The sequence below is a fragment of the Mobula hypostoma genome, chromosome 3, assembly GCF_963921235.1.
Source record: "Mobula hypostoma chromosome 3, sMobHyp1.1, whole genome shotgun sequence".
Lineage (NCBI taxonomy): Eukaryota > Metazoa > Chordata > Chondrichthyes > Myliobatiformes > Myliobatidae > Mobula > Mobula hypostoma.
The window spans coordinates 70269469-70285625 of NC_086099.1; the positions used below are offsets into that span (position 1 = coordinate 70269469).

Sequence of the window (16157 nt, forward strand, 5' to 3'; positions counted from 1 at the left end):
AACTATAGCTCATGAAGGTTAGTAGCATTCATGACTCCTGCCCATATCCGGGACTCATTACCCTTAGCAGAATTTCCTCTTCACTGAATTGTAGACGTTTGATTAACAATGCCCTATTTATCTTAGCATCACATAGATAGAACATGACAAACCTTGGTTTTGTTTCAAAAGATAGCTTTTCTGAAGCAAATATATATTTTATGAGACAAACAAAATCAAAGTGGTGATGGTCTGGTGACGAGGGCAAAGATGCTAATTTTTATTCTTCATTTCAGTGGGGAATAAGCCCGAAGCATGTTATGGTTTTTTTCCAGAGAATAGACATGGGTCAGAACAACTAGGTTTACGAAGGGTGATATCTTCACTCAAATATTCATTTCTTGCACCAACTTCCAGGAGCTTTATTAAAAAAAACATTTAAATAAGTTGTAATTAACTTGATGAACAAATCAAATACTGAATTCATATCATTGTGTGTGCTCTGTACGAAAGAGTTCAACTTATTCAGATTAGCTATTGCTGTAATATATACTTACTGCATTTTGTTCTGGTTGCAAGGAATTCATCTGTAGCACTTCAGTATTTTGCTCTGATCAAGATGTTTTTTAATACACTGAGCAATGAAACTGTGCCACTAATGATTTTTACTAATTGTTCAGGGTATTAAATATCTTAACCAAAACGAGATACTGAAATGTTAGAAATAAAAGTAGAATTGGGAATACTTAACAGGTCAGACACCATGTAGGAATAGACAAATTACACAGTCTGATGTATATTTATTGATCAGAACTCTAACTGTTTCACTCTGCAGGTACTTCCTAGCTGCCGAGTACACTTAATAATGTACTGCATACCAGCCAGAGTGTTCTCCAAGCCTGAGTATGTTTTATAAATTAAAAAATTCTTACTGTTTGCCTGGAGTGAGGTAATGAAATATGTATTAACTGTTGTAATGCTTGTTCTTATCATCCTAAAGAATCATAGAATTATACAGCATGGGAACAGGCCCTTCAGCCCAATTCATCTATGCTGACTTACATGTCCATTAATCTAGTCCCATTTGCTTGCGCTTTGCCCATATCTGTGTTTCCCTATGCTGATGACTTGAAGAACATATGGGAAAACTTTAAGTGTTGGAAACATATCAACTAATATAAACATCTAAATTATATGGATGACTTCTGAATTAATGCAGCAAGAGCCAAGGCAATCTCATATAAATGATTAATATATCTCCCTGTCAGATCCTATTACAATAAATAAATCATGATATAGAGATACCCAGATAGCTTCAAAATTATCATCTTAAAAATAAAACATCAAACATTTGTTTGTAATAATCAAATTTATTCACATCCTTTAGACATAAATGTTCAAGTTCAAATTCCACATAACAGACAGATTAGTTCAAGAAAATGTATACATATAGCCCTTCCTGAGATGTTTGTCTGATGCTTGTCCTGAATTTGGCAATCAGTTTCTCCCCAAAAGGTTACAAATGTAATTAAGGTACAACGGTTTAAACAAAAGCCCAATGTTAGGCAAGTCCAATTTACAAAATGAATAAATTCTGAAATTTTTCTTTTTGTGAAGGGTTATTTCTGATTCCATAGAATGGGCAAACGTACTGGAAAACTGTGCTTATTTTCTAGATGCTAATAACTGCAATTCTGATCGAAATTCTTGTTTAATTAATTTCATTTAAGTCACCAATAAAAAGAAATATAACACAATATATTTCTAATAATGAAGCAATTTCTGTAAAATAAAGCTTTTAATTAAAGGTGACATGTAGTGCATGCTATATTTTTAAATAGATGACTGATCTATTACCTTCCAAAAGGAATGTATTTCTAATACATCATTTTTTTCTACTGAAGTAAAAGAGAATGTAACAATTATTCTGTGTTACACATTTTAATCAAACCGTTTATCACAGGATGACAAATATGTATGCAGTTTCAGGTACTGCAAAATCAGAGCTGATATTACATTCAACATCATACACTATATACCATATAAAGAGATTTTGTTCCATCATTAATATAGATCTGTTTCACCATATTAACTTGCAGTTTTCTGTACCTACATTGTTCAAATAAAGGAAAATTAAAAAAAAACAAAATAAGGTTGCTTTTTCAAGATGTTCCACATACATCACATCATTACACAGGCATTTTATTGTCTCAATCAGTAATTATAAGCTGCTTACTACTAATATAATTAGTTACACTTTTTAATAAGAATGGAAGTGATTCCATTTGAATTTACAATTGACAACCAGGAATGTTTGAAAAAAGCATATTCTTAGCCTAGCAAACAAGTACATAAAGTACTCAGTACATTATATAACTTTTAAAATGTGCGGTCATTTATCTCCAGAGTTACTTCATATCCTTAATATAAAGTTTATTTTGATTGCCAATAGAAGCAAGCCTATTTTCTTCTTCATTGCTTAAGTCTATATATTGCTAACTAATATGGTTATTTTCTCTGAGTCCCCCAATCTTTCTTCAACATTCCAGTTCCTTTCATCCCACTACAACCCTAAAAGTTCAAGATATACATTCACCCTGCATATTTCTCATCTATTCCACTGGGAACCTGCAAAACAGAAACTAACAGCTTCTATGAGCTACAAGAGTAAATGAAAAAGCAGCCGAATAGACCTGAGAAAGGATTCACCATGTTCCACTGTAACAGTGGCTCTTCTAAACTCAGGATTCAAGTACTTCTTGGCTTCTATTTCTCTAGTCCATTGCCAACTATTCCACGCTATCTCCATCTCCAATCCCCCTTCACTTTTTTTACACTTGCCTTTCTCTCAAACGCACTTGTTCACTTCTTAATTGCTCCCAATCTTCCCACTTCTCTCAGATACTATTTTTTTTCTTCATTATTCTCTTGTTACCTTCTGATAGGACTTGTGTTTCCAGGAGGGAGACTGAAATGTTAGTGAAAATATCAAACAACTGGATAATAAAGATTTAACAGTGACCCGTTGCTGAAGAGGAATACAGCGAGCTGCTGGACGGTAGCCCCACATTGGGGTGAGGGAAGTGGTATGAATTGAAAGGAGCATAGAGTAAATCTACAATGTAAACCAAAGAAGGGCAAAGGAATGTGAACAAATTTGAGACTCCTAAATCAGGAAATACTTGTTGTAGCGACCACCCAGTAGCATCAATCAATACAAATTTAGAGTGTTCTTCTACCAGCTCACTATGCTGCATCTGGTCAAGCTTCATGCCATAAAATACATTAGGACTGGCACTAACAACTTTGCAAAAGATGGATGTTTTAAAGGGATTATTATGGTGAACTTGAGGAGACAGAAGTGGAGAGGTTCATGGTTTGGCAGCAGATGGCATCCTTGTTGATGGTCAATCAATGAGCATAGAGGTAGGAACTGGAAGAGATCTCAGAGGTTTATGGAGCTGGAGGAAGTTGCAAAATAGGTTTCAAGTCGTGCATAAATTTTAACCCAAGGTTAAGAATATTAATTGAAAGAAAAACTGCCAAGCAAGGAACCATGCAGATCTAGGATAAGAACAAGTGTGACAGGGGAATGGGAATCTGCACAAATTGAAAGAAGGGCAAGGTTTTGCATAATCTCAAACTGAGGATGTGCAATCAAAAAAAAAGGAAGTCTCTAACCTTAGTGATTCACCTGGAAACAGTGTTGCCCGAGATAGGGGTGGAGGGGTAGGGAGAAGGTGGAAGGGCATTTGTTGCATTTTCTATGGTTCTACGAAAGCTGTTGCAAGAAGGGGAAGTGCCTATTGTCAGAGATGTGTGAATGAACTAGTGTCCAGAAGGAACAGTTCCTTTTGAATTGAGTAAAGCAAGTGGAAGGTACATTGTGTCTTGTGGTGACCTCACATGGAGGCATTGGAAATCATGAAGGCTGATTTAAAGGAATGTAGAAACCTTCACATTCAATGTATAGTACTTCCACTGTAGCTGCTCTATGAGATGGAATATCATCGACCCGATCTTAATTCTATTTCTCTCTCTATAGATGCTGCCTAACTGCTGGGCTATTTCTAGTATTTTTAGTTTTTATTTCAAGCTTACGAATATTTGAATGTGGAAGCTTGCCAGCACAGAACAGATTGTGGTCAAGTTTGCATTAATCTGCCAACGTATATTTTTATTTGTTTTGCATGACTGTATTTTACTGACGTCGTACGTGTGCCTTGTGCTGTGTCTGACTATTGATACAGTGTTTTGCATCTTGGCCCTGGAGTAACTCCGTTTCATTTGGCTGTATCCATGGGTATTCATGTACGGTTCAATGATAATTACACTTGAACTTGAACTTAAACTGAGCTGGGGCAAAGATAGATAATATTAAAAAAAATTGAAATCAGGAGATTTTAGTGGAGAGGATGAGGGTTAAGAAACTCAGACAGGAGCGAACTAAAATGCCAAGATTTTGAGCCGCTTCACAGGCTGCAAGCAATAAAGCTAAATTCCTTCAAGGTGAGCTGGATTGTAAAATAATGGAATAAAGCATGCTTTCTGGTGACAGTCATATTCAGTTATTGAAGATGTGGAATGCTTTGTAACTGCATGACTTATAAAGTGGACAATTAAAGAAGCTAGATGAGTAACTGCACATATAGCAGATCTTGGAATGTTGCACGTGAATGATAATACAATGGAAACAAAGATCAGTCCAATGGATTAGATATTATTAGGTTAATGTGCAGAACATAGAAGAGTACAGCACAGGAACAGGCCATTCAGCCCACAATGTTGTGCCGAACCAACTAAAAAGCAAATCAAAAACACCCAAACACTAATTCCTCCTACCTACATATCCCCTCATCTTCCTTACATCCATGTGCCTATTCAAACATCTCTCAAAACCCTCAACTGTATTTGCCTCTATCACCGTACCAGGCAACGCATTCCAGGTATCCACGACTCTGAGTAAAAAAACTGACCCCTCACATCACCCTTGAACCTACCCCCTTACCTTCAATGCATGCCCTCTGGTATTAGACATTTCAACCCTGAGAAACAGATCCTCTCTGCCCTCTATCTATGTCCCTAATAATCTATCAGATTTCCCCCTAGTCTCCGCCACTCAAAAAAAAACCTGTTTATCCAGCCTATCGTGATAGCACATGGCCTCTAAACCAGGCAGCACCTGGTAAACCTCTTCTGCACCCTCTCCAAAGGCCTAATATCCTTCATATAGTGAGGTGACCAGAACTATATGCAATGCTGTAGGTGTGGCCCAACCAGAGCTTTATATATCACTCACAACACGCTGGAGGAACTCAGCAGGTCGAGCAGCATCCGTGGAGCTGCTGAGTTCCTCCAGTGTGTTGTGAGTGTTGCTTTGACCCCAGCATCTGCAGAGTTTTATATATTACACTCTAAACACAATACTGCCCAACAATGCATGCTACTATACATACTGTATATTATATATGTTTAGAAAACTGATTGGGGATCCGAGACTTACAAATGGGTACCTAGGAAACAACTGTTAAGATGCATTTAGTACATAATAACCTGACATGATAGTTCATAAACACAGCAGAATTTCAAACTGCAGCAAATTTAATTATAGATTGAAACAGATTGGTTGGGCATATTCAAAACATTGTTGACACTGAATCAGCATCGAAAGGATTTGTAAATATGAGCATTACACTAAAAATTCAGCAATAGGAATGTAATTTGTAACCCATTGATTTTGGTGCAATGTGTGGTTTATAAATCATGAATGTTGTACCACAACATGGAAATGCTTTGAAGTGCGATGTCTATTGATAAGTGGCACTGAGGTAAATTATCCATTAATCTGTTTTTGGTCAATTTGGTAGAGAGATTATTGTTAATCTACATAAATGGGACAACTCCTTGCTTTTCTTAGAATAGGTATATGGATTCACTTCAAGAATTAGAACAGCCAGACAGTGCCTTGGTTTGACATATTATCCAAAGTACAGCATCTTAACCCACATCAGTGGATGGAGTATCAAATTTGATTATGCTTCCAAGTATTCTGATGCCACATATGCCAAACGGAGACTAACTTTTTTTACCTTTTAGCTTTTTTTTAACCTTTTCAATGTACCTCTTCTGCAAGGTGACTAGATCTTTCTTTATCTTTATCCTGCTTATCTTCATGCTTAATCAATACATTTTAAACGACTGTTTTCCTCAACCTTCATTTGCTTGTAACTTTAGGGTGCTACCAATATGAATATATAGGCTACAAGAATGAATCAAATTCTGAAACAGTACTCGACAGATCATGTAGGTAACCACTCTCAAGTTATCTTATTTCTATTGACAATGTGGAAACTTTCTTTTCTATAATCCCCCACTTTTCTATATGAATCATCAGCATTCAGATTATTTAGTAATCTAAAGAATTACAAATTATCTTCTTTAACACTCAATTATTTGGATAATTCTGTGACTACTACTGATTCTTTTTCTTAATAAGGCTAATGTTTTTTGAAATATGTTGCAATCCATATTTCAAAGTTGGCCTGGGGTAAAAGCAATAACTGGAAAGCAAGTATCAGAAATGACCATTGAGTTACTCACAGTTAATGCAGCTGGTTTTATAATGATTGCAAAGTGCGGGATTTCTGTGAACAAGGCATCACTCCTAATGCTTGTCTGATATATATTGTACCGAGAAGCTACAGGAGATACATTAATTGTAAAAAAGGAATTTTTGGGAGGATAAAATAGTTTGCAATTTTCATACTTAGATTGTTGCATAAATATCCTGTGATTTAACTGTGCTTTTCAGTGAAATTAAATAAACAAACTGTGAACTCACTAATGTAAGTGGTCATAAATTAAAAACATGAATCTTTGTCATATAAGTGGATTCCAGTTAATCTGGGAACCACTTATTTGGGAGAACTCTTAACAAAAATGAATCGAAAAAGCAGCCGAGCTTCCCTTCATGTTTTGGGACACTATGCCGCTTAATTGTGACAGGAGACAGTTGCCGAACAGTTTCTAACCAGCATCTGTCCGGAGCGCTTGTGTGGCCATCAGACACTACAGTGTGCTTACAGCGAACAGTTTTTAAATAGTGTCAGAGGTGTTTGCTTGTGTTATATAATCCATTTGGGCTGACGGATGCTGATTCAAAAAGTAGCATATTTTGATCATTTAGTATTTTTATTCTGACTTAAGAAAGTTTGAGACCCTTGCCAAGATGCCACGAAAGATTAGCCACTGGCCCAAAAAAATTACCCTACTTGACCAAATTAAAAGCCATCCACCTAATACCATTCATGATCAGAAAAAAGAAATTTATTGTTGGGTTACAGCACTACTTCACAGGGAGTCAATGAAGGAGGTCCATTAACTGTACTAGGTGTTTGCACTGATTTTGTTCATATACAATCAAAAGAATACGGCAGTGTAACTGGATGAATTCCTCCGTTGATAAGTATTAGGATCTAATACACAGTTTTATAGTACTTTAGTAGTAATGGCAGTGTTCTAATTTGTTCTGTATTTCACTTAAATACATAGTTTGTTACTCAGTTAAATGGTAGTTGTCTTTTTTTAAATAGCTTTTTATGAAACTTTGGGTAATTGGGGTATCCACTTAATTGGGCCAAAATGTATAGGTCTCAATAGTCCAAGTGAAAATAAATCCACTGTTTAGTTATATCTCACTGTTCACCAAAATTACATGCATTAATATGTACTTCAACAGTTAAATCAATGTCTCATAATTCAGTGCTCACTGTAAGTGCTAACTAGTAACATAATAACATACAGTACAATTTAACATTTTAGAAAATTAATTTGAACCAGGTGACCAATTCTGATAAATGCACAAGTAAACTTTATGGAGTTTCTTAATGCAGGCAACTTAATACTTACATTGAAGGAGTTCTAAATATAAAACAAACAAGCCACTGAAATCAAACTGGTTGCAAAATCAAATCAGTTTGCAGGTTTAAAAATTGACAGGATTACAGGGCATTGCTTTTAATATACTTGCTGGGAATCATAAATAGCCATGAATTAAAACGTGTCCTGAAGAGTAGTGATGTGGAATTGCATTGCCCCACCTATTTCATCTTTTTAGTTGAAAGTGATCCAAATCAAACTCAGACAGAATCATCAGCTATCCAACAGTATTTTCTGTAGTATGCAATAAAACTCATCGACTAACTTACAAGAACGAGCTTTCATGTTCATAAGTCATTGTTGACTTCCATAGATTGGTGAATCTATGGAATTCATTGCTACAAAGGGCCCTGGAGGCCAAGCCATTGGGCTTACTTAAGGCAGCGATTGATAGTTGGCTTGGTGTTAAGGGTTATGGGGAGAAGGCAGGAGAATGGGGGTTGAGAAAAAAAGACAGTTATGATTTAGTGGCAGAACAGATGTGGTGGGCAGATGGTCAAATTGTGCTCCCATACAATATATTACTGTCTTATGGCTTATTTCATAACAAAAAACAAAGTAAGCTAGAAATTGTATTTTTAAGGTGGCTAATAAAAAATCTTGCTGTGTACAGTGCTGAAACCAAATCAGAACCTGCATATATATAAAAAATAGCAAAATTGGATACATTACAAAAAGAATTGTGGTGTTAATTACCCAGAATCAAGTGCACTAAAATGGTACACGTGGAGATACAAAGAAGACCTGAAAAGGTTTAGGATGTTTGGAGATACACTGCTCTGTGACGGAGAATTGTCAGCCTATAAAGTCACATCCTAGCAGCCACACAGTAACAACACTGCTGTGCAGAGTGAAAGAGAAATCTACTTTTTAACCAGAAGGGCATGAAATTCCTGATGAATCAATGTTAGGCTGGGAGAAATCCTGTGATGGGGAATGGAAACAGGACAGCCACCAAGGCAATGTTCAAAACCAGTAGCAGGTGGCAGCTACAATAATGAGAATCCCATTAAGGAAGAAATCCCAAGACCTGATAATATAATTTGAGGTGAGCTTTGTACCAACAACTTTTATTCTGCCGCATACAACCATTAATCGTACCGACGACGATTCCAACCACAACGTTCCTACATCTCCCACTGTTTAACCTCACCCTTCCACTGACATTCTGCCCTCTCTACCCCTCAAGTCTGGGTTTCAAATACAGCAATATGCAAAGGTCAGTCAATGTCCCAATGGACAGATAGTCCATCAAGCCTCAAACCAGCTCCATGTGTCAAATACGCACACTGGCAGTGTTCTAATGTGATCGCTAAAAGCCTTTTAATTTGATCACCTAAAGATATTCACATTACCATCTTCATTGCTGCTCCATCATAAAGGTGCTTTGGCTGCAGATTACAAGGACAATTTTTTTCTGCTTTGCCCTTTAGCATTTTGGAACAGGCCATCCCAGTAGAGAGTAGGACAAGAAGGAAAAACAGAAGAGGACATTAGAGGAAAAGGAACTGGGAGAGCATAATGATGATCCTACTGAGTCACTGTGTTTGTCACTTTAGAAACTGGCACAATGAGGGACCAGAAGACTCAAATATAGACACAATCACAATGTATTCATGACAAGGTGGATAGAGTGCACAATGAGATGATTAATACATTGTCAGACTTGCCTCACTGAATGCAGGGATGTGTGGAGATAGTAGACTATAACCTCAACTCTGGGTGTGAAGCTCATTTCAGATGCTGGGTGTTGGTGGCAAACCTCTCATATAGCAGTTCCTAGTGGAAGTGATAGCTGTAATAGAGACCACAGATCTTTCTGCTTCCATACAACCCTTCCCAAGCTTAAAAGTTTAACTTGGTTACACAGAAGCAAGCTTGAAGCTCCTCAGGAACAATGATATGCCACCAGGTTGTAGCCCATGTATTCAGTAAGCAGAGAGGTGATATCACTGAGCAGATTGCTGCTCTCAGTGGACAAAGGATTGCTACTTATGAGTGGGTCGCCATTTCAGAGGAAAAGGACGCTGTACATGGTTGGCTCATTGTTCTTCACTAACAGCGATAAGTTAGAGTGCTGCCCTGCACAAGCAGAGAAATGACAGGCATGAGCAGATCACTATCTTGTAGGCATGCAGCAAATTGCCTCTTCTCTGCAAGAGCAGGGATGCATGCTAGCAACTCACACTTATAACCATATAAGTTATGGACTGGTCTAAGAACACTGAGGCTGTCTACAAGAAGGGTCAGAGCCGTCTCTATTTCCTGAGGAGACTGAGGTCCTTTAACATCTGCCAGACGATGCTGAGGATGTTCTACGAGTCTGTGGTGGCCAGTGCTATCATGTTTGCTGTTGTGTGCTGGGGCAGCAGGCTGAGGGTAGCAGACACCAACAGATTCAACAAACTCATTCGTAAGGCCAGTGATGTTGTGGAGATGGAACTGGACTCTCTCACTGTGGTGTCTGAAAAGAGGATGCTGTCTAAGTTGCATGCCATCTTGGTCAATGTCTCCCATCCACTACATAATGTACTGGGTGGGCACAGGAGTACCTTCAGCCAGAGACTCATTCCTCCGAGATGCAGCACAGAGCATCATAGGAAGTCATTCCTGCCTGTGGCCATCAAACTTTACAACTCCTCCCTTGGAGGGTCAAACACCCTGAGCCAATAGGCTGGTCCTGGACTTATTTCATAATTTACTGGCATAATTTACATATTACTATTTAACTATTTATGGTTCTATTACTATTTATTATTTATGGTGCAACTGTAACGAAAACCAATTTCCCCCGGGATCAATAAAGTATGACTATGACTATATAACCATTTTACAATTACAGCGTGGAAACAGGCCATCTCGGCCCTTCTAGTCGATGTATGAACATAAACAGGGTCCTGCCCTCAGAGCCGACTCTGGTAAAGGAAACAGACAGCTGTGATTTGTGGTGCAGGCTGAAAAAAACAACTGAGTAGATGTTGGAGACTGTTTGACCGTTATCAAGTTTGAGTTCAAGTTTATTGTCATCTGACTGTACATATATACAACCAAATGAAACAATATTCCTCCAGACCATGATGTACCCACACAACATGTATCACACACAGCACATAAACTAAAATATTACACTATAAATAAGTTAATACAATATAATTCAAATATGATGCACTTGGTCCCTCAAGAGGCCACGTGATGTGCAGATTCTGTGAACTGATGAACTCCCACACGTCACTGCCCACCATGGACTCTCAGAAAGCTCACTCACCCGTGCCCCAAGATGGCTTCTCTCTCAATTGGCCCAAATGAAGACAACTAATCTAAAGCAATGGCTTTTCATCAATCAACATAGATATCTGTGTATACTCAATTGAAAGAGGGCAGTCTTCTCTTAGCCAGACTGCAGGTTCACTGGAAAGATCACTACATAGCACAGGAACTTTGAAATCCACGGATGAAACAGGACAGCCACTAGGGTGTGTAATTTTACTGAAAAATGTGATTTCTGATGCTTGTATTATTTTATTTTTATTTGAGTGATTCTGAATACATTAGTAATGTTGCCACATTCCTCATCTACGACAAGCAACTTTGCTGTGATAAGGGACTAGTGTGGCTTTGCTACACACTGTACTGTCCTCAGCTGGAAAGGTTCTAACTGCATGCAGCCAGCGGTGCTAAGGCACTCAAGGAATGAATATCTCAACAGGTCAAAGCTGGAGAAACTACTTCCTATCATAATCAGAACTTTGGAAGGCTTAGAATAACCTATGTTGAGTTCTGAAGCTGCTCAGTCAGCTCTCTTGGTGTCTGCAAAGTGTCCCTTTTAATAGGCACAAATTCAGTTAAGTAGCACAAGGGAACTCTAGCTGCATTCAAAATTCATAGAAGTCATAGGTCATAGCCAAAGCTCCCATTTATGCTAGAAAACAATAATGTCATTAGATGCATGATTGACATCAGGAAAAGTCACATCATTGAGGTGAATTGTATGTGGAGTCATTTACAGCAATTTTCTCCTGGATGTTACTTTATTCAGGAGTGATCAGAAGTGTCACCAACCTCTGGTTAAGATCCCTTTTTGCATCACCTATGTGTATGTACAACTGGTGCTAATAGGTCCCAGGATATACATCATTTCTTTGCCAACAAAACCAAAAATTCTAGCCATGAGATAAAATAGAATTGTAGAATGAAGTTAAGTAAAGGACGGGTTATGTCTCAAGGCTGATGCAAAAGACAGTTTCTGACTAGATATTTTTGGTAGGTAAATCATAACATACAAGGACACAACATGTATTTGGTCTGTTAATGACTAATTGAGAACATAATGTATAAACTGAAAACACTCTGTGATATAAAGGGGCAATTACACAATGATTGCTTGCACCAACAAAAAAACTTCTATAATGATTTCGATATATTGCATATTAAATATGTATGTGCTTCTACTTTATTTTTAATAAAGGCAGTTTGGCTTAAAATGAAAATAATAGAATATGGTCATTTTGAAATATATAAAAATTAACCACTGGATTTTATTAAGATAAAGGGCAACTAAGCATAATAAAGAAGGATAATTTTCCAGTTTTGCATTAATGATCGATAACTATGCTATAACGTTCATTAGGCTAACTGGTGCCACTACCTCATCTTTGATCCAGTAAAATTAATGGATGAAAAATGAGGCAGATCAGATGGAACATCTTGTATCACTGTTGTAATTTTAGTGTCTGATGTGCATCGCTTGCAAAAGGGGAAAATTAGCTTTACAGTGTGCACTCAGTGAATTTGTATTCAGTTTATAGTTTTAATATTTTCTTCATGGTTACACCACATGGCCTTTTCCATCTGATTGAAGTAAAATCTACACTGCTTAAAGAAAATAAATTAACAATTACAGTATTTGTACAGTGCACCATCAGAAACTGATTGGAGAATAGAACTTTCAAGTACAGACAATATCTGAGTATTTTGAGGAATGATGGAAGGAGAATAAAGGCTACAACATAATTATTACAGAATTACGACAGACGTTGATCCCTTAAACAGGCACATTTCTTCTCTACTAATTGATTTTTGCTTAACCAAATTCTTTTAGCAGTGAATCAAGAACATTAATAAATCGGAATAAATCCTAAAAAAAGACTTGGAGCTTTTCAACATAAAGTTTGAGCCTCTATTATTGTTAACGTGATCATCAGTTGGGTGTTCTTTAAATGCATATCAATTGAAACTTGTTATTTCCTACACAAGGTATGGTTTTCTCTGGACACTCATTTTTGGGTGGGGAAGTACAATTAGGAATTTGTGGGATCTTTCAGCTTTCTTTCATTTTGAAGTCATGTTCAAGAGATGTCACGTAATTTTATTTTTAATGGATCTATTGAATGGTTTATATTTCAAAGGAAATCAGAGTTTAACAGTGACCACGCATGCTCCAGCTCTTCCAAGGCACAATGGTGCAACCTGTTTAAAAACAAACCAAAGATCTTTAACTTGCTGATAATAGTCACAGATGCACTTCAAGTAATTTTGGCAACTTTGCGTAATCTTTGTGTCAATACTTTTAAAATTGCAGATTTGATTGGAATATTTTATATTAACATTATTCTTGTATAAATAGAATAAAACCACTACAAATTGTAGAGTAGCTTGCTTTGAGTATGTTATGCAATAAAAATGGCTTCACAACCATTGAGGCATAATGCAAAAGCAAACATTACAGGAGAAATGTTCCAAAGCTGCCTTACATTTGGATCTCAAGAGGACAGCAGCCAGACTGAAAGTCAAAAAAGTATAATTGCACTGAAACCATGAAAACTTAGGCAAACAAAACTTTACTTGATAGGAATAAAAACAACTAAACATGCTTATAGGTTAAAGTACTGACAAATCAATGGGGGCGGGGGGCAAGATGATCCCTTGTCAGCAGAAACTATGGACACTAGGGTCCATAAAAATAATCTGGCATCTCTAGATATTGAAACTAGCCACTAATTTATATTTCTCTGATCTAGCATACATCTTGTGACCGACAGTGAAAGAGTTGAGTTTTCTACCATGTACACCACAAATTGATCATGTGAAGAGATAATTTAGGGATAATAAAAGTAAATGGATTGAATTGTTAATATTAAGTCTCTCAGTTCTCATTTTTTTTTGTTTAGTTCTAGTTACTGGAGTGGTCCTTGCACCAAGTATGAAGGAATACACATTCAGAAAAGATTATTAGTTATAAATCTAAAGACTTAAAACCTAATATTGTTAATTCTCATTAATCAAAACAATTGAGTTGAAGATTAATCTCTTCAACTTATATCAAACTCAGTGACGGCTATCAACTGAAAGAGGCAAATCTTGCTGACACCGAGTCACTGCCCACTTACTGCTGTTGTTCCTTTTTGCACTTTGTGGTGCATCAGCCAGCATTTTTGGCGTTTCCATAGCACTTAGTTGTTTTTAAAATTTATTTATTTATTACGAGGCTAGCTCGATGCTCAACCCAGCATGGGTGGAAAGCGTGCAAGGAGCTGGCCAGATTCAAACTTGGTACCATTTGCCTCGAAGGCTGGTGCTGCTGCCACTACACCACTGGCTGGCTTACTACCCACTTATACCCCAAGACTACACCAGATATGAGGGGTCGGCACAAGACTGCGGGCCAAAGGGCCTATTACTGTGCTGTACTGTCTATGTTCTATTATCAAGCTGAATTCTTGTGACAATACATTATAATCTCAGAGAATTATTGAGCCACACAGGCTATTTGGCCCAACGAGTCCATGCTGATTATGGTGCCGACATGTCTAGTCACGTTTTCCTATATTCGGCCCATATCCCTCTAAGCCTTGCCCCAGTGTTGCTTAAACAAGTGTTGTTTAAATAATACGATTGAAACTGCCTCATCTACTTCCTCTCGCAACACATCTCATATACTCATCAAACTCAAGTCTCAAGTCCTTTATAAATCTTTCCCCTCTCACGCTAAGTCTATGCTCCATAGTTTTGGACTCCGCTACGCTGGTGAAGGGACTGTTACCATCCACTTTATCTGTGTCCTGAATTATTTTATAAACATCTATAATTCACTTCTCATTCTCCTATTAGTTATTTCATCAATTAATCCTGTTAATTTTTACACTTTGTGCTTAAGTACTGCTAATTATAATTCTGACAGGAATAAAGAATTAATTCACACATATAGTCTAACTTTGTAATTTGTCAACTAATAGGTTGTTTGTTCATTCAGTAGCTTGTGTTGGGTGATGGGAGGATGCTAGTGTTAGCGCTAATATAATGTCACAGTTTAGCAAACCACATTGACAGTATTCACAGGTTAGGACAACAGTGCTAGGAAATGACATCAAGATTTGCCCTGATTGTGATGAATCACAATCATGGTTGGTGGGCTCTATTTCTTATGACCACTGAACTAATTCCATAGCTTATGGACTCACTTTCAGGGACTGTATAGCACATGTTCTCAGTATGTATGTATATATATATTTATGTCGGTATTTATCACGAGAGTGTCTTGGACCTCCAGGTGGTCCACAGCAGGGGTGATTGATAAGTTCGTGGCTGAAGGTAGAAGGAGATGAGTTATACAGCTCTCGTTACATGCTCATGCAGTTCAACTCTTTGAGTGAAAATGCAGAAAGTTTGAAGTTAATAACTCATTTCCTTCTACCACCTCTGCTGTGGACCACTTTTGGAGGTCCAAGATGCCGACTTCTACAAAGAAGGGATCCGTATGCTCCATGACTGCTGGACTAAGTGTGGAAATGTAGGAAAAATAAATGTGCTAGGTTTTCTAAAATTGACTCCTCCTACCTCAGGCCACGAACTTATCAATCACCCCTTGTATGTACTTTGATAATAAATTTACTTTGAACTTTGTTCTTATTAACTCTTAGGTATAGACCAATTAGTAAATCCAAGAAAAGCTTAAAGATTCATCTGTTGTCCTTGACGAATATTCTCTTCAACCTTCTCTTTTTGATACATTTACATTAGCTTGTTTCCTCTGGGCTGTCTGTCAACCTCCACAGAAAAACAATCTTTTGATGTGACCTTCCATTTGTCCCTGGCTGCTGCTGATCAACATAGTGTGTGCTTCCTTTGTGTTCTGATGATAGCTAGGATGATAGTATTAATTTTGTACATTACCCTAAAAACAAACTCTTATTTTGAAAAATGGCATAGGTAAATAAATAAAAGAACACATAAGCCTAATGCAG

The 16157-nt window shown here is 37.3% G+C and overlaps 1 protein-coding gene across 5 annotated transcripts in view; it reads right to left on the reverse strand.

Moving 5' to 3' along the window:
* Window positions 1-1350: 1350 nt before the first annotated feature.
* The window catches only part of LOC134344077 (kelch-like protein 5), a 147987-nt gene continuing 133180 nt past the window's right edge, over window positions 1351-16157 (reverse strand). For all 5 annotated transcript variants that reach the window (XM_063043295.1, XM_063043294.1, XM_063043293.1 and 2 more), the window contains one exon: window positions 1351-13383. In XM_063043295.1, coding sequence (XP_062899365.1) covers window positions 13327-13383 — 57 coding nt within the window. In that variant the 3' untranslated portion in view covers window positions 1351-13326. The remainder of the gene's footprint in view (window positions 13384-16157) is intronic.